Genomic DNA, 14,053 nt, shown 5'->3' on the forward strand with positions numbered 1-14,053 from the left:
CATTGAGCATCTGCCCCCTGGTGGTCAGTGCACATCATAGTGATTGGTCAACCGATCAAATGGTCGACCGGTCGAACAGTAGCTTAGGCTTTTATATATATAGGTAACTGAAATTTTAAAATGTTAAATAGTAATAAAATTAGGGTAAAAGAAATTGAACTTAAGGTTTTTTTCTAATATATGCCCCTCATACATATTAGAATGTGTTTCATTGAGAAAAAGGTATGTGGCCAAATATAGTGCACTTGAAATTTGACATGCCCTAGCCTGTTCGGCTCAGTGATAGAACATAAGCCTGCAGACCAAAGGGTCCTGGGTTCGATCTGGTCAAGGGCACATACCTTGTTTGCAGGCTCCTTGCCCTGGCTGGGGCATGTGCAGGAGGGAACCAGTCTTTGTGTTTCTCTCACATCCATGTCTTTCTCTGTCTTTCCCTCTCTAAAAGATCAATGGAAAAATATCCTCAGGTGAAGATTTAAAAAGAAATTTGACATAACTGCAAGCCTATGTTAACCTGAGGAACAGAAAGTTTAAACATAGTTCTGTAACATACCTGACATACATATAAATTATCACATGGCTTATGAATCTTTAGTTATTTCCTTAAAAAGTTTGAGAAATTCTATAAGCAGTGTGATTCATATGCTTAAAATACTTTTGTGAGTACATATGACTTATTAACCCAGAAAATATGCATGTTCTTATTGCTTTCTCTAGTTTTTGAAAAAGTAAATTCTGAATTTACGGAAGTTTGTCATACATCCATCATTCAGCATGTGTTTCAGCTGAAAAAGTTTAAAAGCTGCTTAATGTTAATATTGTTTCCATGGTAATATAGTGGAGTCACATTGTATATGCATTTAACTTAATCAAATTTAACTACCTAGGCTTGGAGACAGAGAGAGAAACAGGGGGCTGAGACATAGATACAGAATAACAGAGACAACAAAAAGATAAAATATGCATATAGGGCAGAACATTCCATCGATTCCTCTGCTCTGTAAGTCTACATGCTCCTGAGTGCTTTATCACTTTCATTGTGCTCTTACAAAAGGGCATGTCCTCACACTATGTACACTATATTTGTCATGCATACATCTCAGTTAATGTATGTTGCTGTACACATTCTATTTAGAACAGAAAACTACATTAAACAAATACTGTTTTATGTGTGAAATAATTTTGAAAATACAATTTTTACCTTGCAGCTTATTTTACAGCCCATTCTTACATGACCCAAAGTCCAAACAACACTTTTGAAAATGAAGATTTCAAGATCTGAGTTTTAAAGTAGGGTTAGCCTTTGTATGTAATACCAAAACTACATCAAGCAGTGGCTCGATATTAGAGAATGTGGCATCCATCTTTAGTCTCTATCACCTAGAGTAGTACTATTCCTTAATGGTTCATTAATGGGCTGAAATCACCCTCATCATCCAACTTCCATCACTCATTTATCCATTGTACCAGATAAAAATTCATAGTTTTATTAAACATGTAACTTATTTAATCTGAAAATTCTGTAAATCAAGTATTATTTCCCTCAACTTTATAAGAACATGGGAGAGATGAGCCAGCTAAAGGGGCAGAGCTAGACTCTGAATATAAATCTTCCTGAATTCAAAGTCTATACTATTTTAGGAACTTGCCTTTAATGTAAACATCAAGAAAGAACAATATTTTAAAAAAGTGATAGATCATTGTTTTCAAAACCGTATCTTTATTTCTGTAGTTAGCATCATACTTACCACTTAAATTTTCTCATTTATAAGATAGTTTTAAAATTGTCCTGCATGTATTATATAATAACACATCCATATACTTTTTGTTGTTATATTTATCAAACACCCATCAGTTATGGGTGTATGTCTGATTGGAAGATCTTTCATTTCAGGAAAATGTGAAATGTTTCCATGGAGATCAGCTTGAGATAGCCCAGTGACGAACTTCTTAGCTATAATTTCACATTGGTTTCTATGGTTTCCAGATAGGGAAAGAAAATGAAGTTGCAGATTTTTTTTTTGTAATGTAAAAGGTTATTGGAAAATAAGAGATACTGCTCAAATTAATGTCATCTCCCCCAGGAAAGCAACTGCTGTTATAGCAAAACATGAAAAATTCCATGATGTTGTACATCCATGCACTATTCTATACTTGTAACAAATGAGCAACTATCATATTTTAACAAATTCCAAAATTAGCAGAAACTTCTCTTAAAAGGAGTGAATTCATAGTTGAAATTTCTTTTAAAAATGGTTACTAATAATTGGCTTGCAATCTCCCCTTCATTTTCATTACAGCACATCTTTGGAGATGTCACACAGTGCATCTGTTAAATCAATTAAGGGCATGAGTGAAGACTCTGGCACAGGGATATCTCCTTATTCATTATCCCTGAGATCAAATGATTTTGAGGGTCTTCCATGGTCCACAGGCCTGATGTTCCCCACCCCTGATCTAAATACTTAGAAGAATACTCAGCAGAGGAGTACTAATCATCACGATAACCCATTCTCTCCAGCCACTCCGAGCCTCCACAATGGCTCAGAGATAAAATGGTCATGACAGCAGGAATGGAGGTTATGTGTGGGCTCAACAAGGTAGACATGCACTCATAAGGACTAATCTGTTTATAGTCATTGTTCAGTGCCCACTCGCCCAAATAGACAGATCAATACTGTACCTCCATTTGCAGCATTCCCTGGGGGAGGGGAAGGAAGCAGGTAGCCATCAGTGCCAGGTGAATTTCATTGGACCATTTCCATCAAGGAAAAGGTGGCACTTTGTTCTCTGAATACAGTTTCTAACAATATAGTTTTACCTTCTCTCCTGTGACTTTTCTGTAAATATCTTCATCTATGAGGTTGCAAAATGCCTCATTTAACAGCACAGCATACAGCAGAGCAGATTCTGATCAAGAAATGTATTTTACAGCAATGAAGTACATTAATGGTCTCGTGTAACTATAGGTACGATGTTTCCCTCCGCAGACAGAATAGTATAATGACCTTTTGAAGCGTTAGTTACAGCAATAGCTGCATAACACCACCTTGCAAAGCTGAGGCAATGTCTTCCAGATGTTGGATATGCTCTCAATAACCAACAAATACATGGTGCTATTTTTCCCAGAGCCAGGATTTATAGGACTGGGATTCAAGAGTGGATCTGGGAGCGGCTGCTCCAAAATTACCCTTAGTGCTCCACTAGAGAAGTTTTTGTTTCCTCCTCCATGACTTTGGGTTTTGCTGGTCTACAAGTCTCAGTCTTCTACTAGGGATCACAGCAATGGGTCCATTAGACCGGAAGCTGAGAGTGGTACCCTTCCATGGGAAAGGGACTTTGTGAGAATTCATGAGTTAGTTTTAAGAGGAAAAGTTGCATGATGTTAGGTGAAAACATGTTTTGCTGTTGTTTTCATCGGAAATATAGAAAAAAATATACACTGATGTCAAGTTGACAAAGGGTAAATTACTATGGTTTCTAAGTGTAAACTTAGTTAAGTATTAGTTCTAATTCCCATAATTAATCCTATAATTCTATATTGCTTATACGGGTCCTATTCTCTGATCTATCCCTAACACAATTAGTATGCAGAATATATAAAAACTTCTACAACTAAGATGAACTGAATATAGAAATGAAAAAGAAACAGAAAAGGCACATGAAAGAAAAACAAAACAAAAAGCTAACACAGGATGTTCAAACTCTTCAATAATCAGGGAAATAAAAATTAAAGCATAAACTACTACTGCACACTCATCAAAGTAGCAAATATTAACATGACTGAAAATTCTAAGAATGAGCTTGGATTATCCCAAGAGGAAGTGGTAGACATTGGTTGGTGAGAATTTAAACTATTTAATCACTATGGGAAATAATTAGCAGTACTGATAAAGCTAAAAATGGGTATTCAGTAAGACCTACAAATTCTATACGTAGGAAGGACCCTAGAGAAACTTTCACAGGCTAAAAATGGGTAGAAACATATAATATTCTTTATCTAGAGAATAATGATAGCATTCAAATATAATATACTGGAGATTGAGGAACAACACAGTTACCTTGAAGTTAGTCATTTAGAGGTGATATCCATTGCCAACTGTGGTTGGCAACCTATACATTCCCAACCATCCCTACCCTCAGATAATCATAGATTTGTATAATATCCTCCCCTTTTGTATGGCTCTGGTTTAGTGACTCACTTCTAGTGAGAAAAGCAAAACTAAACAAAACAAAAAAAACTTCACTTCGCCCTAACTGGTTTGGCTCAGTGGATAGAGCATTGGCCTGTGGACTGAAGGGTCCCAGGTTCAATTCCAGTCCAGGCCATGTACCTTGGTTGCGGGCACATCCTCAGGAGGGAGTATGCAGGAGGCAGCTGATCGATGTTTCTCTCTAATCAATGTGTCTAACTCTCTATCCTTCTCCCTTCCTCTCTGCAAAAAATCAAGAAAATATATATTTAAAAAAAACTTCAAGTAGTGGTGGTGATAGAATGTTACTTGCAAGATTAGGCTATAAAAAGACTGTGGCTCTTTCTTGGATACCCTCTCTTACTTTGAGGAAAGCCAGCTGCTACACTGTGAGTTCCCCTATGAAAAGACGCACATAACAAAGAATTGATATTTCCAACCAACATCCAGCGAGGTCCTAAGGCCAATCAATAGCTCCATAGAAAGTCAGGATGGGGATCCTCCCTCAGCTATGCCTTGAGATGATTATAGGCCTGTCTGAGGCTTTGATTGCAGAAGTGTGAGATCCTGAACCAGAGACCTCCAGCAAAGTCATCCTCAGATCCTTGACTCATAGAAACTGTGAGCTAATGCTTATTGTTTAAAGCCACTAAGTTTGGGATAATTTGTAAAATAGCAATAGATAACGAATATGTGCTCCTATAATCATTGCAAACCTACAGTGGTAAACAAATTCATCATTTTCAGATTAACAGGGGCCCTGAATTATTTTAAAGCACCCATTAATTCATCTAATAATTACTGAAGGCCTAATCTATCAGGCTTTGTTATAGGGATAAAGTCATAAAAAAAGCAGTCCAGAACCTATGCTTTTATAGAGTTTTTCACACAATAAACAATAAAATGTATCTTATGCCAGATGATGATTTCTATGGAGAAAAATAAAGCAAGGAAGCAGGAAAGAAAAAGCCTGGTTTAAGTAGGAGTTGCAATTTAAAAAAAAAAAAACTCACAAGAGGATATGTTTGATTTTAGAGAGAGATGGAGAGGAAGGGAGAGAAACATCAGTAGAGAAACACTGATCAGCTGCCTCCCATACACACCCCCAGGGATTGAACCAACAACCTAGGTATTTGCCCTGACTGGGAATCGAACCCCCAACCTTTTGGTGCAGGGGACGACAGTTAACCAACTGAGCCACCAGGCAGGGAGGGGTTGCAATTTTTAAAAGGGTAGCCAAAGCCTTCTCTGAAAAGAATATATGTGAACAAACCCCTGAAAAGTGTGAGGGAGCGTGAGTCATACAGGATCTGGAGGAAGTGTGTCCCAAACAGAAGAAAAAGCAATTGGAAAAGTTTTGATGCAGGAGTGAAATGAACCAGTACCGAATTTTAAGTGGCCTGTGCACCTTTCTCAGGATGTTAGCTTTAACTCTGCTGTGAAATAAAAGTCATTGGGTTTTGTCGGGCCAGTGTAGCTCAGTGGCTGAGCAACGACCTGTGAATCAGGTCAAGGTTCGATTCCCCATCAGGCCACATGCCCGGGACGCTGGCTAGAGCCCTAGTGGGAGGCATGTAGGAGGCAACCGATCAATAATTCTCTCATTATTCATGTTTCTCTCTCCCCCCCCCCTTTCCTTTCCTCTCTGAAATCGTACATATATATACACGGAGTGGCCAGATTATGACCACCTGACATTTGTAGGCAAATTAGTCAAAGGCCTGTTCGAACCCCTTTGCTGTCTGCAGTTACCAAGATAAAACGTCTCCAATTCGTACAGGAACACAAGGATTGGACAGTCGAGCATTGGAAAAAAGTCATGTGGTCCGATGAATCACATTTCCAGTTGCATCATGCAGATGGCAGAGTGAGAATTTGGCGGAAACAGCATGAAAGCATGCACCCCACATGCATGAGTACAACCCTTCAAGCTGGTGAGGGCAGTGTTATGGTTTGGGGCATGTTTTCCTGGCATGATTTGGGCCCTTTAATTCGTGTGGAACAACGTCTGAATAGCACAACATACCTAAGTATCATTGCTGATCAGGTTCATCCTATCTTGTGGATGGCGTATCCCAATGGAGATGGCTTCTTCCAACAAGACAATGCGCCATGCCACGGTGCTCGTATTGTGCAGGAGTGGTTTCAAGAACATGAGGGAGATTTTACCTTGCTTAGGTGGCCCCCACAATCACCAGATCTCAATCCAATTGAGCATTTGTGGGACGAAGTTAAAAGAGCCATCAGGCAGCTGGTTCCACAACCATCAAATCTCACAGAACTGGACAGTGCTATTCATCAGGCATGGTGTCAGATTCCTCGCATCACCTTTCAACATCTCATGGAGTCAATGCCAAGAATCGCCACAGTATTGAAGGCAAAAGGTGTCCCAATGAAGTACACTGATGGGGTGGTCATAATAATCTGGCCACTCAGTGTATATGTACTAATAAAAGGGTAATATGCTAATTAGACCAGACATCTTCTGGACAAAGCCACAGTGGTAGGGGGCCAAGGCAGAGGAGGTTAGGGGTGATCAGGCCGGCAGGGGAGAGCAGATAGGGAGTGATCAGGCTGGCAGGGGGGAGCAGTTAGGGGGCAACCAGGCCAGCAGACAGAGGCAGTTAGGGGCCATCAGGCCGACAGGGGAGCAGTTAGAGGGCAATGAGGCTGGCAGGGGAGCATTTAGGGGACGATCAGGCTGGTAGGGGAGCAGTTAGGGGGTGATCAGGCTGGCAGGCAGAGGCGGTTAGGGGCAATCAGGCCAGCAGGCAGGTGAGCAGTTAGGAGCCAGCGATCCCGGATTGCGAGAGGATGTCCGACTGCCAGTTTAGGCCCAATCACTGCAGGAGGGTCCCACATTGGAGAGGGTGCAGGCCAGGCTGAGGGACCCCCTTCCCATGCATGAATTTCATGCATCGGACCTCTAGCATATATATAACTTTAAAAGTCATTGAGTTTTGAAAAAAGGAGTGATATCATGTTTTTAAATGATTGTTCTGGCTACTGTGCTTAACGATTATGGGTCTCTTTCCCTGCTGCTGCAGAGTTGCGCGGAGGCGGAGGCTTGGGTGCGTTCAAGATTCGGCTCCACCCATAACCCACCGCCATGGCCGAGGAAGGCATTGCTGCTGGAGGTGTAATGGACGTTAATACTGCTTTGCAAGAGGTGCTGAAGACCGCCCTCATCCCCGATGGCTGAGCGCACGCAACTCGCGAAGCTGCCAAAGCCTTAGACAAGCGCCAAGCCCACCTTTGTGTACTTGCATCCAACTGTGATGAGCCTATGTACGTCAAGTTGGTGGAGGCTCTTTGTGATGAACACCAAATCAACTTAAGGTTGACGACAAGAAACTAGGGGAATGGGTAGGCCTCTGTAAAATCGACAGAGAGGGAAAACCCCGTAAAGTGGTTGGTTGCAGTTGCGTGGTGGTTAAGGACTATGGCAAAGAGTCTCAGGCAAAGGATGTCATCGAGGAATACTTCAAATGCAAGAAATGAACAAATAAACTTGGCTTTCGTTTAAAAAGCAACGATTATGTATGGCAGGGTAGAGGGGGCAGGCTTGGGGGGACATCAGTGTAGACGCAAGGAAACCAGCTAGAAAGTTTTTATAATAATCCCAGGGAGAGTGTGGTGGTTCATATCAGGGAGAGAAAGCTGAAGGATGTTAAATGGTCAGATCGTGAATATGTTTTAAGAAAGATTCATCAGGATTTGCCAGACTATTCCTAGGGTACATATGTGTATATATCCACTGAGGGTACCTAGTGTAAATCATTAAGCCAGAAGCACAGATGCTTTATTAAACTCCTTTCAAATATTTGTTATTCCTAATTCCCTATAATCTATATCCACTCTTACAACCATGTTTCCAGGCATTATAATAACTACTTTCAATGGCTTTAAAGGTTTCAATGTATTTTAATTTTTAAATTATGCTACATTTAAATGAGCAGCAGAGTGCTTAAATGAAAGGTTGATTTTGAGACAATTCTGTGTTACAGTAACTGTGATGGTTACTTATCATTCCATTCTTTTGGAGTGACTCTGCCAACAGGGGACAGGTTCCATACTATTCCAATCTGTGTAGCTGTAAATAACCATGCAACAACACAGAAAATGGAGCCACTGGCTAGTATAGTGTCACCATATTTGTCATGGAAATCTGGGGAGTGCTTCTTGTGGCTCTGTCTTGCCCTTATTTGCTGAAAGCTTCGAATCTTGACACTTCTCAATATATTTCTAGCCAAGGGAAACATCATGAAGGTGTTGATGGGATTGCAGTTGATTGCAGCCGCTGGGCTATTTCCTTGTAGACACCTGAAAAACAAACAATGAACAATGACATCTGATCTGCATTCATTTACTCTCTCTTTGAATGTTTCTCCCAAAGCACCTCTCAAGTGTGCTGGTCATGTGAGTTTTGACATCATGATGTCCGGATTTGAGTCTCAGCTCTGCCCCTGATTAGCTGTGAGCTGGCGCAGTTATTTAACCTCTCTTTGTCTTCGTTTCTTCAGTGGCAAACTGAGACAATAATGTTCAACTTCAGGGGGTATTGTGAGGATTACATGTGATAATCCTTAACAAAAACAACCACAAAGTAAGCACACAATAGATATTAGTTTTTCTATTCTTTGCAAACAGCCAATGGCTTGTTCCAGAGAGAGACTCCAAACTCATCAGCATGGCTGATAAAAGGACTAAAATTCCCAACTCGCCCCACTAGTCCAATGACATGCCTATGTTTACAACAAAATAATTTCATTTGAAATTACAGGCCATTCACAGAGTATGTCCTCCTCCTGCTCCTTTTCTCCCTTCCTATTAACCTCCTTCTTCTCTTCCTTTCATCTCCTTCTACACCTGTAATTCCTCCATGCACCTTCCTAGAAGTAAAATTCTACTTATACTTTAAAGCCCATTCTAAAAGTCGTGCCTTCTGGGAAGTCTTCTCCAAAACCTCCCTAGGATAAGCTGCCTCTTTTCTACACTACTACTCTTCTTAAAATCCTCTCTCATAGTATGATTCACTGGCTTTATTATTTTTAAAGGCTTTGTTTTTTAGAGCAGTTTTGGGTTCAAAGCAAAATTGAGTGGGAAGTACAGAGTCCCCATGTATACCCTGACTCCACACATGCATAGCTTCACCCTCCTGTGCCAGAGTAGCACATTTATTACAATCAATGAACCTATATAGTAGTCCTTGAACAGAGATGTTTTTCACAAATATTTTCTCCCAGCCTGTGGCTTTTCTTGTCATTCTTTTGAGGAATTATCTTCATATTTTCCTCCAGTAGACTGCAAGGTCTTCAAGAGCAAGAGGTCTAGCTTTACATACACAGTGGCTGACAAAAGCACAGAAATAACTTTTTTGAACCAATGTGAAATGTAAGTAGTGGTATCCTCATAAAAATCTAAAACTGATAACTTAAAAACCATGAAATCAAATGTACATGTCATAAGAGCCCTACTTATTTTATTTTTAAAATAGTTATACTGAAAGAGAGATCTAGAAGCAGAAACATATGAAGGAGTTCTATCAATTTCTTTTCTTTGTGCAAACTGTCAAACAGTGTTCTGTCTCTAGTAATGACAGAAGCTAACTGTAGCCCAAATGCAAGCAACATGGATACAAAAGGGCCTGAGGTCAGTATTGTAACTGTTCACCAAGATTTGCCAACTCAGATGACTTTATTTCCAACTTAGGAAACAAGACCCTAAGGTTCTCTTTTATTTCCACCAAAATGTAAGTATCTTCATGATTGTGACAAACAGGGCAAAAACCAAATGCATTTCTTCTGAGGTTCCAAATATTCAAAGTGTTTTTCCTGTTAGTCATGAATCTTTCCACCAAAAGTCTCCAAGGTTTTAATTTGAACTGAATTCAGAGAATAGGTTGAAGGTGAGATGGGTCAGGGTATGAAGGTGCAGCCTGAATCCAATACAAAAGCACTGTGGCACACTTCGCTTCCAGTCTTTAGGGAGGCACATAACCAAAGAATAATGTGTGATAACAGGGATCTCTTGTGAGTCACTGACTCATGCCTGCTACTTTATGACAAATTGATTTCATTATTCCCATCCTCACAATGTTAAGTTGAAACTCAGATACTTTGTCTCTAGTGACATTGATCACATCCGTTTGTAGCTCAGTTCATCCTTTGGCTATTCCCACATCTGAGCAGCTTTTCTTTTCCATCTAGCCCGAGTTTTCTCATACCGATAAATGCCCATTACTTAGAATTTTCCTCTAAGTACTCTTTCTGTAGTTTGTAGTTGCTATTTCATTGTATAATAAACAAAATGTAGGTGTTTCATTCCTTTTTCCTTGTCAGCATCAGCTATATCTGTCTCAGTTGCTTTTCTATATTACTTATATATACTTGTGTTTATAATACACACTTAAGAGCTTGGAACCCACTGATTAGAGAGTACTGCTGAACTCCACATGACTTACTTCTACAATAAATTTTGTGTTACTGCAGAGCCCTAAGCCTATTACCAAAAGAACTCAAGCAACAGGTTCTAATATCCAAACAAAAGCATTAAAAAGGGACATATAGTGGAATAATAAAATGCAGGCAAAGAAAATATTTCTTAAAGTAGATGCTTTCTGGTGAAAACAAACTACAAAAAGATGGCAGAAGACAGATTTCTTTAGATAATATGAACAAAGTAAAGGTCCTCTCATGCCTGTGGCAATAAAAGAAAAGAAATATGTTCTGAATATAAACAGTTCAAGGGAGTTGAGTAACCTATGAGGATGAAAAGGAAAGATTGTGTTATCTATTTTATATAATAATTTTGAAGTTCAGTTCAGGAAAAATAACTAATACTAGACCTCAATTTAACTGGGATAAGGAGGTATCTATAGATTTGAAGTTTCACTGGTAACAATAATCATTTCAAATCACTAAAGGTCATAAAAAGAAGTAAAGCAGGAGAGACCAAGATGGCGGCATAGGTAAACACTGGAGACTGCTGCCGCAAACAACCACTTCAAAAATACAACTAAAAGACGGAACGGACATCACCCAGAACCACAGGAAGGCTGGCTGAGGAGAGACTCTTCAACTAGAAGGAAAAATAACAGCACACCGAGGCTCAGAGGAGGCGCAGTGTGGAAAAAACTCAGGTGCGGAGGTGCGCGCGCAAAGCGGGCTGGTGGCTGAGAGCGCGGTTGTCGTTTTCGGTCAGGGGGGAGTCTCAGACTCTGAGCTCCAGATACGGGCGAATCGCTGGGGACTCGGACCCAAACGGGAGAAGCGGGAGTGTCTGGCATCAGTTGGAAGGCAGCTTTCCCTCCGAGGTTTGCAGCGGTTCCGGGGGTTCTGAGAAGCAGAGCCTCTGGGAACAGGACTGAGGGCACCATAACGGCTCCCTCCGCCCGCCCTGTTGAGCCCGCCCCGCCCAAGCCCTGCGCAGAGCCATTTGCCAGATCGCCTCAGGCAAAGGCTAGATTAGCACCTCCCCAGAGGACAGAAGTTTTCCGCGGCAGACACAGCTGATTCACACAGCCAGTCGGCCTGGTGGTCAAATCCCTCTAGTATTAACTACAACAATCAAGGCTCAACTAGAACAAGACTGCGCACAAAGACCACTAGGGGGTGCACCAAGAAAGCATAAAAAATGCGGAGACAAAAAAACATGACAGAAATGGAGGATATAGAGCTAAAAATCGCAATTTTGAGGGCTTGCAAAAATGTGCTAGAAGCTGTCAATAAACTTGAGGAGAGAGTCACGAAAACTAATGAGACCCTCGATGCTATGATAAAGAACCAACTAGAAATTAAGCATACACGGACTGAAATAAAGAATATTATACAGACACCCAATAGCAGACCAGAGGAGCGCAAGAATCAAGCCAAAGATTTGAAATGCGAAGAAGCAAAAAACACCCAACCGGAAAAGCAAAATGAAAAAAGAATCCGAAAATACGAAGATAGTGTAAGGAGCCTCTGGGACAGCTTCAAGCGTACAAACATCAGAATAATAGGGGTGCCAGAAGATGAGAGACAGCAAGATATTGAAAACCTATTTGAAGAAATAATGGCAGAAAACTTCCCCCACCTGGTGAAAGAAATGGACTTACAGGTCCAAGAAGCGCAGAGAACCCCAAACAAAAGGAATCCAAAGAGGACCACACCAAGACACATCATAATTAAAATGCCAAGAGCAAAAGACAAAGAGAGAATCTTAAAAGCAGCAAGAGAAAGAGACTCAATTACCTACAAGGGAATACCCATACGACTGTCAGCTGATTTCTCAACAGAAACTTGGCAGGCCAGAAGGGAATGGCAAGAAATATTCAAAGTGCTGAATACCAAGAACCTACAACCAAGAATACTTTATCCAGCAAAGCTATCATTCAGAATTGAAGGTCAGATAAAGAGCTTCACAGATAAGGAAAAGCTAAAGGAGTTCATCACCACTAAACCAGTATTATACGAAATGCTGAAAGGTATCCTTTAAGAAGAGGAAGAAGAAAAAGGTAAAGATACAAATTGTGAACAACAAACATGCATCTATCAACAAGTGAATCTAAGAACCAAGTGAATAAATAATCTGATGTACAGAATGAACTGGTGATTATAATGAATCAGGGACATAGAAAGGGAATGGACTGACTATTCTTGGCGGGGAAAGGGGAATGGGAGATGCGGGAAGAAACTGGACAAAAATCGTGCACCCGGAGGGTGGGGCGCGAACTGGGAGGAGGGGAGTTATAGGGGGGAAAAAAAGAGGAACAAATGTAACCTGAACAATAAAGATTTAATTTAAAAAAAAAAAGAAGTAAAGCAGTAATACAGAAAGGAAACTAATACTTATTGAATATACACCAGAATTTTCCACATCTGCAAAAATGGTGTGAAATGGGAATTATTTACCTGCACTTCAAACAGAAGAACAGATGATAGGACAAGATGTGAACTCAATCAAGTCCTTTGATTCTAAATCTGGTGCATTTTTCACTCATGCCATGTTTTAAAGCATATTTAATTCTGAGTGCTGGAAACAAACAACTCTAGTGTGGTTACCACAGATGACCCTTTATTTGAAAATGGTTCAGTTCAGTTTACTATATATTTATTGAGTGGCTACTGTGTATTGGGGCCTGGTCTGGGGGCAAGGATACTATACCTACTCCTGAGAAGCTTATAATAGAATGAGGAAATAAATGGATCCACCGTCCTAGGGCATGATATAAGGCCAGATATGAGAAGTACATTTCAACCTGGGACTCAAGCAATAGGTTTAGAGAAAATGAGACCTAGGCTAGACACATTTTATCATAATAAAAAGCATTTAATGCTATCTATCCTATCTAATAATAGACAAACATGGTAATTGACCGTATCTTCGCTACGCCTCCCATTGGCTAATCAGTACGATATGCAAATTAACTACCAACAAAGACGGAGGCTAATTTGCATACTGCAGGCAGGGCAGGAAAGCGTGAGCCGTCAGCGTGCTGCCATCCAGGGCAGGCTGGCCCCAGAAGCCCCAGCAGCTGGCCTACCTTGCTGCTGGGGACCCAATCGGCGGGTCCTGGGCGGCAAGGCAGGCCCGCCCCAGGAGACCCAGCAGCTGCCGGATATGGTAGTAACTCTATCAGTAAGCACTCTGAAAGTCAGTGGCATAAATGCACTAATTAAAAGACAAATTATGAGGGTGAATCAAAAACAAAACCCACTTTAAATATAAAGACACATATAGATTAAAAGTAAATGAATTAAGCTGCAGCCTGTTTTGCTCAGTGGATAGAGCATTAGCCCGTGGACTGAAGGGTCCCAGGTTCGATTCCAGTCAAGGGCATGTACCTCAGTTGCTGGCTTGATCCCCAGTCCCTATCA

The 14,053-nt window shown here is 40.7% G+C and overlaps 1 protein-coding gene and 1 pseudogene across 3 annotated transcripts in view; one reads left to right on the plus strand and one right to left on the minus strand.

Annotated features, from left to right (window-relative positions):
- Positions 1-7,223: 7,223 nt before the first annotated feature.
- Positions 7,224-7,722, plus strand: LOC102249454 (annotated as a pseudogene).
- Positions 7,723-8,138: 416 nt separating this feature from the next.
- LOC102249757 (cytochrome c oxidase subunit 7B2, mitochondrial) overlaps positions 8,139-14,053 on the minus strand; it is a 92,193-nt gene continuing 86,278 nt past the window's right edge. For all 3 annotated transcript variants that reach the window (XM_005853126.2, XM_014534270.1, XM_014534276.1), the window contains one exon: positions 8,139-8,516. In XM_005853126.2, the coding sequence (XP_005853188.1) occupies positions 8,213-8,458 (246 nt within the window). In that variant the 5' untranslated portion in view covers positions 8,459-8,516 and the 3' untranslated portion in view covers positions 8,139-8,212. The remainder of the gene's footprint in view (positions 8,517-14,053) is intronic.

The sequence above is a fragment of the Myotis brandtii genome, unplaced genomic scaffold (assembly GCF_000412655.1).
Source record: "Myotis brandtii unplaced genomic scaffold, ASM41265v1 scaffold10, whole genome shotgun sequence".
Classification (NCBI taxonomy): Eukaryota; Metazoa; Chordata; class Mammalia; order Chiroptera; family Vespertilionidae; genus Myotis; species Myotis brandtii.